We start from the raw sequence: 18321 nt of genomic DNA, 5'->3' as shown, positions 1-18321 counted from the left end.
CTGGGTCAGATTCATTTTTCCAGTTCAGAAATTCAAGCTGAAATTATTAGCACTAGATTAAGCAAAAGACTAATAGGATACCTGCACAAGAGACCACCCTGATTAGGGAACTGTGTGTCTAAAGAGACCACCCCAAAATATCCCCATCCCTCATTTTGCCCCACCACTAAGAGAAGATCCACCTCTGTTAAGCTACCAATTTCTGTTGGTCCCTTAAGACGTATTCGCTGTATACAGATTGAGAGGCAGAAGTGTGCGCTGGGCGAACATTGGGTCTTTGAGCTGACCTGCTCGCTATGAGTGGGTTTCAGTGTTGTGGTGAGTCCTTAAGATTCCATTTAGGATGCAGATTAAAATGTTGCAGTGCCATCTTCAAGTGCAGTTTCCTACAGTAACCTTCCAAAGAGAATAATAATAAATGCACAGGGCCAGGATTGCTATGGTCACTTGCTGAAAGGACACTGCCCCTTCAAGTAGCAAAGTGGGGAGGGCTGCTTATGTGACACAGAGTTTTTCCCTGCTCATGCACTTGTTGACATCCAGACCAGGACAGCCGTAACTAATAAGTTAGGGGAGACCCTGCTACACATGCCATCTGAAGTGAGGTAGCTTAATGTCCCCCTGCCCACAGACCACCAGCTCTACCTAAAGGGGGACACCTTTGCAGTGAATCATAGGTCTGTTTGCTGATGCTCACAAGTATCATGCCAGCTCTGGCCTGTTAGAATTGCCCCACCTGCCAAAGCTTCCCAAGCAACCAATCAGCTATTCTCTTTGGACTATCATCATTGCTCCTACACAGCAGAGTTCTCACCCACAATCAAGGAGCTTGCATGGAACTTTTATTCATGTAGCAACTTTCCATACAGGAAGAGACAATTATGCCCCCTTTGGAGGGGAACTGGGACCAGGTTTCTCATTATCCATGTCATCTTCTGAGCCACCTTGAAACCTGGACAGCATGGGAGTTTCAAAAACAGAAGGTGTGGATTTCATGTCAGAAGGGCCTGCCTTTTGGGGAGAAGGGTTGGGACTGTTCCCAGGAGGCCTAGAACAAGAAAACATTTCCAGTGAGGATCGCCAGGGAGAAGTAATGTGATGGGTAGCTAACCTCTTTCACCTATCCCTATTTGTTCAGTACAAGCAGCTGAGCACCGGTGAAAGGAGTCACAGCACCCTTCAGGCATTACTGATAAATTAGGCTAAGCCACATTCCTCTAATGCTTTACATGAGGTACAGATAAATACCCAGGAACAGCATGGTATGGAGTGAATTCCCAGTGGTCCGAACCTACTTGCATAGAGTATTATGGCATACAAATGCACTACAGCCTCTTCACTACCACTTCACTGCCTCTTCTCCCACTCCCAATCCAGGATCTGATCATTGCAGTCAATCCTCTAAACTGCATTGCTTCATTTGTTAGCACTCTTGTGCAATGGACTTTAACCTTTTCTCTCCTATGGAGGTTTTTGACCAGCATAAGGCTGAGATGATGGGATTCCCTTTCTGCTGAAGCTGATCCAGCACTGCTGAGTGGAAGCTTGGCCATCATTGACTTCAGTGAGAACAGGATCAGAGCCCTTCATGTGTAATCAAATTCCCCTTTCCTTCCCCAAAAAGGAGATCCCACAGTGAGCCAAAAGGCCCCTCCCCAAGGGCCATATTCTAATCCCGTCTTACAGGAAGCAGCATCTTCTACCATTTCTTCCCTGGGACTGTTTGTACAGTACAGCTCTACTCAGAAAGACCAAGGAGATCAGAATCTGGCCCTGAGATAGCGGGTAACTAATGAGACCTACCTTGAGAGACTGGTGTACCTCAGCTTATTGATGTGGTTACCAGCCTGGAGGGAGGCCTGGAAGCCACCAGGGTTCAGCACTATAGGATGCAGATCGATCATGCTGTTGGAAGACAAGGCATTCAGGAAGAGAGCTAACACTCACCGCAGCCAAACTATGCAATACCCCGTTGTTCACCCTGGTTCTCTGAGGACAAGGGGAACCTGAAGGGGGAGATGTAGTAGTCCTATAGGAACAGACAAGAGGGAAGAGATCCCTGCATCACACTGACCAGGCTGCAGGAGGAGCAGCATTACAGGGGCTTAAGGGCATCAAATGTGTGTTCAGCCCACAACCGACAAGTGCCTGCTTCCCTCCAACTCCATCACACGTTCACTTTCCCCCTCACCCCATCACTTATAAGGCAGTGGGGACGTGCTTCCTCTCCTCCGTGCTTTCTCACCCTCTCCTAGCCAATACTGACCCTCCCCAATGCCTCAAACCTCTTTTGGTTCATTGTCGACACCCCAGCCCAGTGGTGCTTCAGATCAGTGTTTGAAGCTGTTGCTCTGTCCATCTATTGGAAATAAAAGTTCTCATTAGACAATGGCACAAGCACTGTTTCTTGACAAGCAAGTTAGCTAACCCACCAATCAGTGCTCCTGCTGGGAAAGGCTAAAGCTGGGATGGAGCCTCCACACAATGAGCATGCCTACCCCACTCTCTACAGGACCTCTGCTGAGGAGGCTAGACTTGGAGTAGGTGTGAGCTCCCCCACAGCCAGTGCTCCTGCCCCTTTCCTACAGAATCTCTGCTGGGAGAGCCTGGGGCTGGAGTAGCTACTGAGAGAGGGCTTCCTGCTCCTGTATGAATGCCCACAGTCAGAGTTAACTCCACACTAGAAAGGCCTGCAGCCTGGGACAGGTGCCATGTGTACTGTACTGCAGTGAGGGTAGCACAGAGACCCCAGGCAGCCTGGATGACTTGCATGGCTTGACAATATGTCAGGACTGGGGTCCCTAGGAATATTTATGGAAGATCCAAGTACAAACCTGTTTGCTCATCAGTTCGGGAAAAGGTCCGAAGACCCTGGGCATGGTGAACTTGGGAGGAGCCATGGAGCCAGAAGTCCTGGCCCAGGAGGGACAGAATCCTCCCTCCAGACCTTGCTTCTTCCCAATCACTTGCCTTGGACGTCGCACTTTCACAGCCTTTGCAGCTACAAGAAAATAAGACAAAAGCACACCCCCAAAGCACTTCAAACCAGCAACTGTAAGACCTTTGGGTGTGTTTCACTGCCCCGAGAGGCAGGCAGGGTGCAATGTAGTTCTTCAGTTCTTGTGATACCATCTATTTAAAAATCAAGCCCAGAGGGGAACTGGATGGCTCAGGGTTTGGTAATAGTCAATGGAGCCTAGATCAGGGTGTCCTAATGCAGTTCAAGTCAGTTGTGACAAAGTTACCAGCCCTTGGTAGCTGCTTGTGGCCTACAGGACATAAATGTGGAGGGGCTCAGTCACGTTCCTAGTGGGTGAGTGTCCACATCAGCACAACTGGTCACCTGTTGGCCGTCTCAACACAGAGGTCATGGAGACTGAACTCTCCCACCCTGGGCAGTTGTCCTTCCAGGCTAGAGAGGAGAAATGCTGGTAGGACAGTGAATGTCTGGACAGAGGACTTTGCCCTCCAGGCCTGTCAATCTAGCACCTTTCACCGGTAATAAATTCAGAGAGGACATTTTCCTTAAAGCACCTGATTGCTCCCTGCTTAAGACACTCTCCTTCTGAGAGAGAGCAAAATCTTGGTGTGCTGGACACATGCCCAGTGAACGCCCATAGTTAAAACAGATTTGATTTGTTGAGTTTCAGCCTAATGCAGTGACATTCCTCTTAGTCATTAAAATCCAGAAGGGACCCATTGATCTTGTTCATCCACCCATCCTGCCTGTAGCTCAGCTGTGGCTGGGTCCTTTTTCTTTGGCAAAAATCCCAAGCTCTGCGCGCGCACGCACGCACACACACACATTTTCTGTAACCTATGTATCTTGAATTTGTCTCAATATAGGAAATAATGACTGGTATAAAAAAGCATTTTTGTAGCACTGTCGGTCCGAGGATATTAGAAGAAGAGATCTGTGTAAACTCAAAAGCATCTCCCTCTCACCAAGATAAGTTGATCCAATAAAATATATTACCTCACACACCTTGTCTCTCCTGGGACCAACATGGCTACAACAACACATAAAAAAGTGAAACACAGTCACAATATATTAGTGCATCATTATAGCTTAGTATAGTCTAGAGAGCATGATTTTCAAAAAGCTGGAGGCAAATGTACAAATTTACTATTTGTGCGTGTGACAGCTAGTAAGACTCATAGCTAGTGCTTGGCATGTGCAGATACCCAAAGTGCAAGTGAAACCTCAGTAACTACCTATGCATTTTTGCTAATAGCTTTGCAAATTAGACCCACTTGCATTTTAAAATAATGTCACACTTTATATGAGTAGGAATGGCATCTGCAGAGGCACCAGCGAGGGGAATAGTTATAAGGGCCAACAGTTGTCACGCTTCAAGGCATTACCTGAGCACCTGAATTCTCCCCGGCAATGATACAGTATCAGATGTTAGGTACATTATGGCCAATAGGGTTTTACACCTCCTATGGTTAGAGACAGGATACCAGACTAGATGGGCTATTGGTCCATTCTTGTCTGCTGGCATTTATGTCCCACAAGCTTGAGCATCCCTCTGTAGTGGCAAGCACAGGGTGCTGTGTACAGGCTTCAGACTTGCTTCTCTGCATCTCTCTCAAGCATGGCAATCCAAACAACTCAGCCAACTTTCCTTGCTCACACAACTGAACCATCTCCCTGCTGTGGGTGCTTGAGCCAGTTTAATCTCAGGATGGACTAGACCAGCATTTGCCATATTTCTTAATCTCTCCTTTACAGCAGACCCGCAACAGAAAGGCTGCAACTGCAGTTCAGGCGGTTCTGATGTGCTCATCACTTTAGCATCAAGGCTCTGTTATAATTAGCATTCACAGTGAATTCTGACTGACTTGGGAGCCAAACTCTCTAGCCTCCCTTTCTTATAGCCAGCCACCACTGCCAAGCAGAAGAGCATTTCCAGACCCTTCTATCACTCCATTATGGTGGAGAACCAGTGAGAGAAAAATCCTGCAAAGTGCCATACGTGAGGGAAGATTTAGACCCACCCTGGTCTCTGAGGGAGGCAATGGCTTTCCACTGACAATGTTCTCTATGTTCCTCTGGCTCAATGGATCTCTCTGCCATAAGGGTAAAAGCTTATCTGTGCAGGAGACAGAACTTTCTCAGGCGCTGGTCCAAGACTATGAAATTAACTCCCTCAGGAACTAAGATCCATAACAAGTCACACCACCTTCCACTCCAACTGCAAGGTGCATTTCTTTCACCTGCCTTCTCTAACAAATGTATAGCAACATGTATAGTTATTTAAAAAAAATCCGGCTAAAACAAGACACCAATGCATACACTTCTCCCTGTGGAGAGAGGATGAGAGACGAAACAACATATGGCAGACATTAATCATGTTGCTTAATGCACTATTGGAGGGCACTCATACTATGCTGATGAGCACAGTACAAGAACATATATAGTACTGTTTAGTGATGCTCCCTACCAGCCAGTCAGGATGGAGAAGCTGTCTCCAATGTTCTTTGGGTCTCACCCTAACCCACCATCCCTCAAAATGCTCATATTGACAAGGGACAGTAAGAGGACATTCAAATGGCTGCTAATGGTCTGCAGCAGCTTCCAGAGTCTGTTCTCCCACAACAAAGGTGAGTAACTGTCTCCCTAAACAGCAGCCAATTAACATCTTCTGTGTAGTTCAAGCAAGAACAGTTGGATGCAGCTCAGAAGAGATGGCACCATATGCGGTGCACTGTGCAAAAGGGAATCTGGGTTAAACGGTAGATCGCTGCCCCAGCACATACCTAGTCTAGTACAAACTGCTGGCAGGAGGGAGGTGATGCAATGCTCCAATGTGAGGCTGGTGAGAGAAATCAGACAGTGGCATAGGCTGCAATCAGACTGTGACCTTCACTGGTTTAGCACTTGGACATGAAAGAGCCTGCTGGGTTTAATGATTCACTCGTGTCTATCACAGAGCTGATACAATGGCTGCAATCAGGCTTCTCCTCTCACTCCTTGTTGGCCTATGTGCTTATTATTTCTACAGCCAGGAAACCCTATCTGCAGGTAAGGAAAGCAGGACGGGCCCCCAGGGAATTCACACCCCAGGCACAAAAGAGGGCTAGGGCTGATGCCCTGTTACAGATCAGATCCTTCGCTGATTGAGCTGAAATCAGGACCGAGATTAGTCCCCTTTTGTGACACTCTCACAGCTCAATGCAAAGGGAAAAGATGATCCCCATTTGGTGACTACTGTCAGCATCCAATGCAATTGAAAAATCCTTTCTAAAACTAAGCTAGATCTGTGACAATGATCTATTTAAGAGGCATATAAAAAGTTGGAGCTGAAAAACAAGAAGTGAACAAAGAGAAGGGCCAGTGTAAAAGGGGGTAATAAAGCAGGGAGCGTGTGGCTCAGTCTCCACTGTAAGGGGAACCACTCCAATGAGTTTAGCAAATGCAAAATGGTGACAGGAAATGAGCCCCAACGATGCCCTAAGAGAAGCCAGATACTTCACTACAGACGTGTTATCACAATGGAAGCTTGTGGCTGCAGCAGAAGATTTCCTCCAGGTGGTGACAAAGGAGGAACGCTGGTTCTGAGTAGCAAGGAAAGACCAGGACTTGGGAGAACCTTGTTTCAGAGGCTGGGGAACCTGAATATCAGGAAAGGGAGAAAATACCTCTTTTTAAAAGGAGCCACTGAGAGAACCAACTTTCTGGTGCTTGCCATGAGCTCCCTCAGGGGACTGGGAACTATCACAGGAGCGATGTGTTTGGGGAACATGCTTTCTGTAATAGCAGGCAAGACCGCGTTTGCTGAGAGATGCATTAGCCTGTGGAATAGCCTTCCAAGGGAAATAGTGTAAGTCCCATCGCTTGGGACATTTAAAGCGAGCCTGGACGTACCATATCCTGTAGTGGCAGGGAGAGGGAGGGGGTGACCTAATAGGTCCTTTCCCTCCCTAACTTGTCCAATTACACATAAACCCACATCACAAGTGGTCTCTGCTCCAACAGGTCAGGCTGATCAAAGTTGTAATCACTCCCCAGTGGTATAATTTAGTGCCAGTACTCAGCACTTTACAAACGAATACTCTCAGTACTCCTGGAGTATCACTATCTCCATTTTACAGATGAAGAGATAGACCCTCTTCGATGGCACATATTGTTGAGATTGAGAGAATCAGTGTTGGAGTCCTGGGGCTCCCCAATGCCCAGGATCTTAGGGAAGCAGTGGGGCAAATTCCTGCTAACAGCCTTTTAAACCTCCAGAAATGGTGCGAGGGAAGCATGTGCTGGTCACTGGTTCGAGCACTGGGATTGGGGAACAAATAGCCTATGAGTTTGCACGAATGGGAGCGCACCTGCTCCTCACTGCCAGGAGGGAGAAGCAGCTGAAGGAGGTAAGACCCCAAAAGAAGCAACCCAAGGAGGGTGGAGAAATGGAACATTTGGGCTTCTATTATACCCCACTCTCCAATCCCACACAGCAGGGTGCAGGGGTGGCCAAACACCAGGACACATTGGCCACTCACCCACATTACAACCCCCTTCTCTCAACAGAAATTGTGTTCACACCCAAGGCCAGGATGTAGCCTTGAGTGTGCTGCTGCATATCATTACTTCTTTGCTCCTCTGCCCAATGTGATTCTTCAGCTGCATTCAGTCCCTTCTATTTCATGCTAGACCAAGCTCCTGCCCCATCCATTAACCTGGGGCGAACTGAAGCAGACGGCTGCATGCTCTACTCTGTGCTATGAAACAGCTGCAATGTGGAAGGCTGCACAGCCTGCTGCAGTGTCAAGTTCTTTGCTGACAGCTGCTCTTTTCTCTTCAGGTGGCACAGAAGTGTCTGGAACTGGGGGCGAGTTCTGCCAGGCACGTGGTGTCCGACATGAACAACTTGACTTCAGCCCAGAATGTCATTGAAGAAGCCAGAAACAAACTGGGTAAAACTTGCATCTCTTCCCTCCTTTTCCTTGTCCTCCTGGGACAGGGAAGGACACAGACCTCTCTTGGGTCACCTACTCCAATCACCCATGCTGCCTTTCCCAGAAACAGGATGCTCCATTTTTCTGCTAACAGGGATTGGCCCAGCCACACAGATTCCCAAACACTGATTCCCTGTAGGCTTAGTGGAGCTCTCTTTTTAATAACTAATTACTTCAACTGGCAGCAGACATGCAGAGAATTCCAGAATGACAGGCTTAGGTGGGCTTCCAAACGGGGACTTCCCCATGCTCCAGCTGGGAAATCCCTGCACTAAACCTCAGTGGTAGCAGGGCAGCTTCACCGGGAAGTTGAACAGTCATTAACGTTATTCCATCACAGATGTCGGGGCCCTCCATGGAAAAGGGTGCTTGCTTTAATCAACAGCTGCTGCTTCATCCCAAGCTGCCTGTGCTCAGTGTCAGATGGAATAAACACCATTTCTCACAATGGAGCACTCGAGTGTGCACTGAGTAGCTGCCGGCAAGCCAGACATACAGCGGGTGATGGGTCGGATTTGTCAGGGAGGCGGGAAGGCTGCAGTGAGAGTGGGGTAGGTCTCCAGCAGTCTGCACAGAGGAAGGAAAAGCAGAGTCTGACTGTATATGCCTGAGATGGCTCCACTGGCATATGAGCAGGATAGAGTTGATCTGCATCCTGACTCTGGGGAACAGAAAGTGGGAATTAGCTTGGGACCAAGGCCAACAATATCAGAGTCCAGTTCTAGTCCCTTTTAAACCTGTGGGAGTTTAAATACACCGCTACCCTGCTATAACACGACCTGATATAACACGGGTTCGCATATAGCGTGGTAGCAGCAGGGCTCCGGCGGCGCTTTAAAGGGTCCAGGGATCAGGCTGCTGCAGGGAGCCCAGGGCCCTTTAAATCACCGCTGGAGCCCTGCCACCGCTACCCTGGGGCTCCAGCAGCGGGGCAGCACTTTAAAGGGTCTGGGCTCCCTGCAGTGGCCGGAGCCCTGGGCCCTTTAAGTCACTGCCAGAGTCCTGCTGCTGCTACCCCAGGGCTGTGGCAGCGGGACTCGCCAGTGATTTAAAGGGCCCAGGGCTGCTGCAGGGAGCCCCAGGCCTTTTAAATCACCGCTGGATCCCTGCTGCCACTACCCCGGGGCTGTGGCAGCGGGGCTCCACTGGCAATTTAAAGGGCCTGGCGCTCCCCGCGGCTGGAGCCCCGGGCTCTTTAAATCACCGCTGCAGTCCTGCCACCGCTACCCCTATATAACGGCGTTTCACTTAGAACTCGGTAGGGATTTTTGGCTCCCCACGACTGCTTTATGTCAGGGTAGCGCTGTATTGACTTCAGTGGCTGTTATTCCAGCTTAGGGTGACCAGATGTCCTGATTTTATAGGGACAGTCCCATTTTTTGGGTGTTTTTTTTATATAGGCTCCTATTACTCCCCACCCACTGTCCCGATTTTTCACATTTGCTGTCTGGTCACCCTAGTCCAGCTCCACCTAAGAAATATTTGTAATGAAATGTGAGTGCATCCCAGTGCGGATCCCCTGATTCTGGTAGGACTCTGATTCAGAACGGCTGCTATCTTGGAGCAGGGAGGGCAGATAGTGTACCGCATCCATCCTGATCCAAGAACAGATGCACACACTTCATCTGAATCGGTGTTTCCCCTTCTCTTTCAGGGGGTCTCGACTACCTGGTTTTGAACCACGTTGGGGGAAGTGGCCGGTTTGGCCCATTCCAAGGAGACATGGCAGCAGTGACCAGCTCCATGACTGTCAACTTCTTGAGCTACGTCCAGCTGACAGTTTCTGCAATGACCATGCTGCAGGAGTCTCAGGGCGGCATCATTGTCATATCATCCCTGAGTGGTAAGGAAGGCTGCTCCTTTCAGTTACCAGTGAACTCATCCAAGCTGCCCTACTCAGTCAAACCAATCTCACAACTAACAATACTGGTGGAATCACTGTCTCATCTCGCCTCCTTCACAGGAAAAGCCATTAGTTACAACCCCAGCCAGTCTCTTCTTGCCTGTTACAAAGGCTTTTAGTTCCAGAGAAGTTTTGTTAACTCTTTGGTGGCAGAGAATGAGTAATTACAACTCTCCTCCGAATCTGTATTTCAAAACGCTCTGTACAAACTGTTCATTGGGATCACTCACCCACCACTGAAATGCAGCTACCCTGGTGGTTTAGTCTGAGTAGTAACTCAAAGCAGAGTAAAGAGGGCCACCTATGAAACCATCAACACTACAAGTGCCCCTAGAGGCAGCGGCGGCTCCAGGCACCAACACTCCAAGCGCGTCCCTGGGGCGGCAAGCTGCGGGGGGCGCCCTGCCGGTCCCTGGGAGGGCGGCAGTCAGGCAGCCTTCAGCGGCTTGCCTGCGGGAGGACTGGGGACCTCCCACAGACAAGCCGTCGAAGGCAGCCTGCCTGCCGTGCTTGGGGTGACAAAACAGCTAGAGCCGCCCCTGCCTAGAGGTCTCCTCCCAAGTACTGATATGCCCTGCCCCTGTTTAGCTTGTGAGATTTGATGGGATCCCAGCAAGAGCTGGTAAGGCTGCCCCATCTAATAGAAGACATGTCTGGTTACTGAAGTTGGCAGTTATGCAACAGAAAAATGATCTGAACAGTAATTTAGACTTGGATCTATGTGAGAGACTCCAGCTTGTCCTCTGATAGCTCCACTTGCCTAAAACCATTTCCCTCAGCGAATCGTTTCCTTGGGGGAAGTTCTCAGCTATTCCTGTTGCTTTGATTCTCTTCAGGTCGGATAGGAGCCCCATTCACCCTCTCATACAGTGCAGCCAAGTTTGCTCTGGAAGGATTCTACAGCTCGCTACGCAGGGAGCTGCGCCTTCGGGAGATCAGTCTCTCAGTCACAGTTGCTGTGCTGGGATATATTGACACAGGTAAAACAAAAATGCTACTCTCTACTGAGCAGACCCAATCATGAGGCTGCAACACATAGTGCAGAAGGGGATAAATATCATCCAGATGTTGAGAGACAATTTCAGGGGAATAAGGGGAGGTCAGGAGATGTATTATATGATGATGATCTTTAGAACTATAGAAAAGGTTTGGGAATTGGCTCCTGTAGTTCAGAGAGTTCATGCTCCCCAATGCACCCACATACACTCTGTTTAATCTGGAAGAAGAGAGGGAAGGAGATACCCTGTGTGATAATTGTTCTCTTTATCCCAGACAATGCTTTGAAAATCATCGGTGATAAAATCACCACACAGGCAAATTCCAAAGAGGAGTGTGCACGGGAAGTGGTGCGGGCTGGTGTGCTGCGACATCGAGAGGTCATATATCCTTACTGGAGCCTAAAGCCTCTGCTGCTGCTAAAGGAATGGATGCCAGGCCTGATGGAAAGGATGCTGGACAAATTCTTGGTCCTGGAAAATATCCTCTGAGCCTCAGGGCAGTTCAGTTTCACATTGAAGCACAATAAAAGGAAAACCCTGCTCAAGCAGAGCGGGCAACTGAGATGCCGGACTCATGTTTGTGCTGGGCATAATATTTCCAAAGTGCATAGAGAGATGGATTAAAAGATAGGAAACAAAGGGTAGGAATAAATGGTCAGTTTTCAGAATGGAGAGGGGTAAATAGTGGTGTCCCCCAGGGGTCTGTACTGGGCCCTGTCCTATTCAACATATTCATAAATGATCTGGAAAAGGGGGTAAACAGTGAGGCAGCAAAATTTGCAGATGATACAAAAGAACTCAAGATAGTTAAGTCCCAGGCAGACTGCAAAGAGCTACAAAAGGATCTCTCAAAACTGGGTGACTGGGCAATTAAATGGCAGATTAAATTCAATGTTGATAAATGCAAAGTAATGCATATTGGAAAACATAATCCCAATTATACATATAAAATGATGGGGTCTAAATTCCACTCAAGAAAGAGATCTCGGAGTCATTGTGGATAGTTCTCTGAAAACATCCACTCAATGTGCAGCAGCAGTGAACAAAGTGAACTGGATGTTGGGAATCATTAAGGAAGGGATAGATAATGAAATAGAAAATATCATTGCCTCTATATAAATCCATGGTATGCCCACATCTTGAATACTGTGTGCAGATGTGGTTGCCCCATCTCAAAAAAGAGATATTGGAATTGGAAAAGGTTCAGAAAAGGGCAACAACAATGATTAGGGGTATGGAACGGCTGCTGTAAGAAGAGAGATTTATAAGACTGGGACTTTTCAGCTTGAAAAAGAGACGACTAAGGGGGGATATGATAGAGGTCTATAAAATCGTGACTGATGTGGAGAAAGTAAATAAAGAAGTGTTATTTACTCTTTCTCATAACACAAGAACTAGGGGCCACCAAATGAAATTAAGAGGCAGCAAGTTTAAACCAAACAAAAGGAAGTATTTTTTCACACAACGCACAATCAATCCTTGCCAGAGGATGTTGTGAAGGCCAAGACTATAACAGGGTTCAAAAAAGAACTAGATAAATTAATGGAGGATAGGTCCATCAATGGCTATTAAACAGGATGGGCAGAGATGGTGTCCCTAACCTCTGTTTGCCAGAAGCTGGGAATGGATGACAGGAGATGGACCACATGACGATTACCTGTTCTGTTCATTCCCTCTGATGCACCTGGCATAGGCCACTCTCAGAAGACAGGATACTGGGCTAGATGGACCTTTGGTCTGACCCAGTATGGCCGTTTTTATGATCTTATGTTGAGCTAAGATTTCCCCGATGAGCCCCAAAATACACACCTCAGAGCTGGACAGGGCCATGAGACACAGTTCCATCCTTCACTCATCTCTAGAATCTGGACACATTGAAATGTGTAGCTTACAGCCTCCTCTAGTCAGACAACTGTAACCCCCCAGCCTGGCCTGAGGTGCACGTGCAGCTACCACAGACTACCTAATAATGCATGGAATTAGACCCCAGAGTGGGGATACAGAGAGAGCACTTCCCTGTCAAGGGCTGTCCTTTCCCGACTCTTCTAAGCAGTTCAAAACTATGCAGTTGTATAGGCTTCTGGGCAGACCTCAGAGCTGCTGTCTGCCAATTAGAGCAGAATGATAAGGGACAGTCCCCAGTCTCTCTGTTTCAAACTGTGGTATGTCAGTACATACTAGGGTGCATCAGGAGGGTCTACACAGTTAAGTGTGCGGTATGCTGAAGTGTTGTAGGTTGATACACACACACACTCCCCCCTCTCTATACCAGCTGCTAATATAACCAGCAAGCCGAGAAGGGAGAAGGATACATCAGAGCTATATCATAGACAGGGGTGAAAATGGCCATCAGAATCCAAACAGCTAATTAACAAACAATTACATCTAATATTTCTATAACATCTTTCATCCCAGACATCCCAAAGTGGTTCACAAACCTTTATACATAAACCACCACTAAAACATAGCCATGTCGGGGGTGGGAGAACGGCAAATAGGCACACCACTGGTGCACAATGAAAGGGAAATTTTGGCCCAGGACAATGAGGCAAACTGGGGAGGCTGTGTTGTCCAGACACTAGACTTGGAAACAGAACAATTCACAGCCTTGCCACCAACTCACTGTGTGTGTGGGTAAATTCAAACTCATCTCCCCCATTAAAATCAATGTTAAATCCATGGTATAATATACTGCTTATCTGCCTGTAGCAGATCTCGATCTAAAAAAAAAAAAATAATTAATGGAGGATAGGTCCATCAATGGCTATTAAACAGGATGGGCAGAGATGGTGTCCCTAACCTCTGTTTGCCAGAAGCTGGGAATGGATGACAGGAGATGGACCACTTGACAATTACCTGTTCTGTTCATTCCCTCTGATGCACCTGGCATAGGCCACTCTCAGAAGACAGGATACTGGGCTAGATGGACCTTTGGTCTGACCCAGTATGGCCGTTTTTATGATCTTATGTTGAGCTAAGATTTCCCCGATGAGCCCCAAAATACACACCTCAGAGCTGGACAGGGCCATGAGACACAGTTCCATCCTTCACTCATCTCTAGAATCTGGACACATTGAAATGTGTAGCTTACAGCCTCCTCTAGTCAGACAACTGTAACCCCCCAGCCTGGCCTGAGGTGCACGTGCAGCTACCACAGACTACCTAATAATGCATGGAATTAGACCCCAGAGTGGGGATACAGAGAGAGCACTTCCCTGTCAAGGGCTGTCCTTTCCCGGCTCTTCTAAGTAGTTCAAAACTATGCAGTTGTATAGGCTTCTGGGCAGACCTCAGAGCTGCTGTCTGCCAATTAGAGCAGAATGATAAGGGACAGTCCCCAGTCTCTCTGTTTCAAACTGTGGTATGTCAGTACATACTAGGGTGCATCAGGAGGGTCTACACAGTTAAGTGTGCGGTATGCTGAAGTGTTGTAGGTTGATACACACACACACTCCCCCCTCTCTATACCAGCTGCTAATATAACCAGCAAGCCGAGAAGGGAGAAGGATACATCAGAGCTATATCATAGACAGGGGTGAAAATGGCCATCAGAATCCAAACAGCTAATTAACAAACAATTACATCTAATATTTCTATAACATCTTTCATCCCAGACATCCCAAAGTGGTTCACAAACCTTTATACATAAACCACCACTAAAACATAGCCATGTCGGGGGTGGGAGAACGGCAAATAGGCACACCACTGGTGCACAATGAAAGGGAAATTTTGGCCCAGGACAATGAGGCAAACTGGGGAGGCTGTGTTGTCCAGACACTAGACTTGGAAACAGAACAATTCACAGCCTTGCCACCAACTCACTGTGTGACTGTCACAAAGTCACTTCATCTCCCCATGGCTATTTCTTCATAGGTAACAGAGCTAATACTGTTTATCTCCCTTTGTAAAGCATTCAGATCTATGGATAAAAATCACTAGAGAAATGCTAGCGAAAAGAAACTGTTTCGGGGAGCTTAGCTATTTCGAGCTTGTGCTTAGACTCCTGAGTTATCCCTTCCCAATGGGGAAAGGCACTGTTATAACATTGCTGCATTTTCTCTTCTGCATCACAAGCCACAGGATGGAAAGAGGGGAGCCTAAGACTGAGAGGAAGAGCCAAGAAGGGAAACTTCCTAGAGTTGTGCCACAGGCCTAAAGGGAGACTGAAGCACAGGGATTACCCTGAGCATAGTTGTTCACTTTCTGCATGTCTCGTTTCAGCTGCACCACCTTCTCTTGCATCTCCGCAATCCCCACATAGTTACAGTAATTCATCTCTCCCTGAAGGGTCCAGAAAAACTTGGCCTAGAAAAATAACATGGGGGGAAGGGGAAAGGGAGGGTAAGGCACTGCTATTCGCCTCTGCAGTGGGTACTGCTGTCTAATAGCCAAAGTGGACTGTTGGTTCACAAGTTTACCTCACCATCTCTCCAGTATTGCACATACCAGCGGTTATGGCTTTGATGTTCTGTTTGTCCCTCCCACAGCTTCCATCCCTCCCCCAAGTACAGGAACAGAGTAACTGAAAACCAGGTTCTGTGTGCAATGGGAGCGTTAGTGTTTTGAAATTACAAAGGTAGCTTTAAGCTACCTTTTTAACTCCCCCCTCTTCTGTTGGTTAGTAGGGCTGTGCCTGCTCCCAGTGTAAATTGCAGCAGCCTCTGGGCTGCTCTAACTTTCTGCTTCCCATCGCTCCCTGCAGGGGCGGCTCCAGGCCCCAGCACGCCAAGCACGTGCTTGGGGCGGCACGCCGCGGGGGGCGCTCTGCCGGTCGCCGGGAGGGTGGCAGACGGCTCCGGTGGACCTCCCGCAGACGTCCCTGCGGAGGGTCCGCTGGTCCTGCGGCTTTGGTGGAGCATCCGCAGGCACGCCTGCGGGAGGTCCACCGGAGCCACGGGACCAGCGGACCCTCCGCAGGCATGTCTGCGGGAGGTCCACTGGAGCCACGGGACCGGCGACCGGCAGAGCCCCCCGGCAGCGTGTCGCCATGCTTGGGGCGGCGAAATGGCTAGAGCCGCCCCTGGCTCCCTGTGAACCCTGTTAACCCGAGAACAGCTGTAGTGCTGTGCAATCTGGCCATCCCCTCAACGCACCCCTATGCTATGAACTAGGAGAAGGACTGGGGTAGAGCTTTTACACTGGTCAGGCAGGTCCCTGCACAAGGGGCAGTCTCAGAGGGACATTTACACTCACTTTAAGGCCCCTTTACACTGCCAGAGCAGTGACATACAGAATCGTCAGGTACCTTCAGCCTTCCATTAGATTCACGTGGGTTGGAATCAGGGGAAAGTTAATGTCACAGAGCAGATAGAGAGCTGGAGAGTGTATCCGAGTCAACCTAAGGAGCCCTTACTATAGGGAAAAGGAGGAAGTACAATAGCTTCAGTATCACTTCCTCTGTCAATTCCAGCCTCTATTCCCTGCACACTCCCCCAGCAAACTAACATAAAAAAAATCCTAAAAAACAGAGTAATTTTTCCATGGGGTGAGGGGAATTTGCTCCCATAATTTCCCACTAGTGGCAATCACATGACTGGATTCATATTGAGCAGACTGAACGTATATCACCACAACCTGTGATTTCAGTAACATTTTACTCCCCATAACACTTGGACCGCTCTGCAAATAGCGATCTGAGAATCAGAGTCAACACACACGCGGAGACTACAGTGGTGGTCTCAAGCTAGCACTTCATTCCCCAGTGTCAGAAGAGATTGATCCAGGTCATGTGATGAGGCTACAGCTAGGCTTTTCCATGCTGGAGGCAGGGGGGAACCCTGAGAGGGCTGCAGGTTTCAGGAAAGATCAGATACAATTTGGAAAACAGACTTTTTCCTCTTCTTGTGGCACAGACACCAGCAGCCTAAGGAGAAACAGGGAAAGGAGTGGTGGTGCAAACCTACATGGTGATTTGTCTCATTACTAGAGTAGTCAGAGTTCCTGGCTCTGAGGGACACACTCTCTCGCTGTTATTCCTGATAAAATCTCCCCGCAATAATCTCAGATATGTTGGGGGGAGGAGGAGCTGTTAGCCAGGAAGGCACTGCAGGTACCTTTAAGAATGATGTTAGGCCAGCTGCCTCTTTCTCCATCTGCTTCCGCTTTCGCATGACCCTCTCACAGATCCCTGGGCTCTGCTCCATGTTTGTATACAGTTCTTGCAGGCACTGCTCAGTGTAGGATAAAGACTGTACTTCGAAGTCCTCAGGGGAAATCAGCTTGCAGAATGACATACTGAGGGGGTACTCGTCGTCAAACTCATCCAAGGTCTCCATCCTACGCTTCGCTAGAGAAAAACAGGTAGTAAAGCTACCCTGCCTGGGAAAGCGAGCCAGCAGTGTTACTTCCTACTGACAAGTAGAGGCTTCCCTCCTTTCCCATTCTGAGGCCCTGACACTGACACACAAGAGGGTAGATTGAGCTCATAGCTACCCTAGTGCCAACCTCTCCTGGCAATGATCTGTGTAGGGAATAACTGAGTTGCTGAAACTGCTGAAAACTTTAGGACAGAACATCCTCCCACAGGTAAATAAGGTGATAAGTGATCCTCTTGGGCGTGGCTTCCCTAAGGCTCCTTCTCTGCACACAGAAGCATTTTCCCCAAGGGCAGTGCTGGGACCATGACCTGCATCCTGTTTGAGGAAGGTGACTTCCAGCTGTGGAGAGGAGCTGGCTCAATGCCATTGAGGAGCCAAACCCCTCTCCCAAGAGAAAGAGGCAGCAGCAGAGCAGGCCCCCTCAGACTCTCCTGCCCAGAGGGTGACAACACTACCACAACCTCCACTTCCGTCCCCACCTGCCTGTGCAGCCAGTGTCCCCATGGGGCAGGGTGGTGACACAGAGTGACAGACCCTATGTAACAGGAGCATGACCCACAGGCACTGGTGGGGCTGGACTGGACCATGATGACCCCACTCACTCCCCTCATTCACTAATAGGTTAGGAGGGGCCATCCAGCAACTTGGAAAATACAGAGGGGAACAGCCCGGCCCCATTATACCTCAAGCAAAGACCTGCCCCCCTTCTTCTTACACTGGGAAAGACAGCGCAGGTGAACCCGCCCACCCCTTATACCACTGAAGGGAAGAGGGACTGGGTCAGTTTCTGCAGCCCCAATCACCCTATGGGGGTGCGGGGAGGGAGGGGGAATGGCGGTGGGCGTGGCTCAGTCTTCGATGGGATCAGTGGGCGGGGCTCCCTGTCCCCGGGAGTGAGAGAAGGGTCTAGTCTCCTATGGGGGAGGGAAAGTGGGCGTGGCTCCTTGTCCCCTACCCCGGGAGTGGGCGGGGCTCACGAACTCCCTGTCCCCTGTGTAGCGGCTGTTCTCGCAGGGTCGGCGGCTCCCGGAACACGTGTCCCTAGCGGCCCAATCGGGGAGGTAGGCGCGTGGGCCGCACACGTGACAATGCGTTCGTGTGACGGTTGGGAGCGCGGGGTTACTACGTCACTCCGGGGAAGCTAGCG

At 49.0% G+C, this 18321-nt stretch overlaps 2 protein-coding genes across 2 annotated transcripts; one reads left to right on the top strand and one right to left on the bottom strand.

Moving 5' to 3' along the window:
• Positions 1 to 820: 820 nt before the first annotated feature.
• Positions 821 to 18295, bottom strand: LOC120385958. Its single transcript, XM_039504595.1, has 7 exons — positions 18130 to 18295; positions 16911 to 17143; positions 15039 to 15162; positions 2835 to 3001; positions 2286 to 2359; positions 1804 to 1905; positions 821 to 1048 (listed from the first exon to the last, which is right to left on the bottom strand). Exons 2-7 carry the CDS (start codon positions 17130 to 17132, stop codon positions 880 to 882), a joined length of 858 nt encoding a protein of 285 aa, XP_039360529.1. The 5' UTR covers positions 17133 to 17143; positions 18130 to 18295; the 3' UTR covers positions 821 to 879.
• On the top strand, positions 5890 to 11374 carry LOC120385954 (hydroxysteroid 11-beta-dehydrogenase 1-like protein B). Its single transcript, XM_039504586.1, has 6 exons — positions 5890 to 6028; positions 7238 to 7368; positions 7803 to 7914; positions 9611 to 9799; positions 10696 to 10839; positions 11132 to 11374. The coding sequence occupies exons 1-6, from the start codon at positions 5947 to 5949 to the stop codon at positions 11344 to 11346; spliced, it is 873 nt and encodes a 290-aa protein (XP_039360520.1). The 5' UTR covers positions 5890 to 5946; the 3' UTR covers positions 11347 to 11374.
• Positions 18296 to 18321: the final 26 nt, after the last annotated feature.

Source organism: Mauremys reevesii, linkage group 18 (genome assembly GCF_016161935.1).
Source record: "Mauremys reevesii isolate NIE-2019 linkage group 18, ASM1616193v1, whole genome shotgun sequence".
Taxonomy (NCBI): domain Eukaryota; kingdom Metazoa; phylum Chordata; order Testudines; family Geoemydidae; genus Mauremys; species Mauremys reevesii.
This window is presented reverse-complemented; position numbering and strand designations above follow the sequence as displayed.

Coding starts and splice junctions, on each gene's coding strand:
- LOC120385954 (XM_039504586.1), top strand. CDS start 5,947: ATGGCTGCAATCAGGCTTCTCCTCTCACTCCTTGTTGGCCTATGTGCT. Junction 7,369..7,802: donor GGGAGAAGCAGCTGAAGGAG/GTAAGACCCCAA, acceptor TTTTCTCTTCAG/GTGGCACAGAAGTGTCTGGA. Junction 7,915..9,610: donor AGAAGCCAGAAACAAACTGG/GTAAAACTTGCA, acceptor CTTCTCTTTCAG/GGGGTCTCGACTACCTGGTT.
- LOC120385958 (XM_039504595.1), bottom strand. CDS start 17,132: ATGGAGACCTTGGATGAGTTTGACGACGAGTACCCCCTCAGTATGTCA. Junction 15,163..16,910: donor GCCTAACATCATTCTTAAAG/GTACCTGCAGTG, acceptor TTATTTTTCTAG/GCCAAGTTTTTCTGGACCCT. Junction 3,002..15,038: donor AGTGAACAACTATGCTCAGG/GTAATCCCTGTG, acceptor ATTTTCTTGTAG/CTGCAAAGGCTGTGAAAGTG.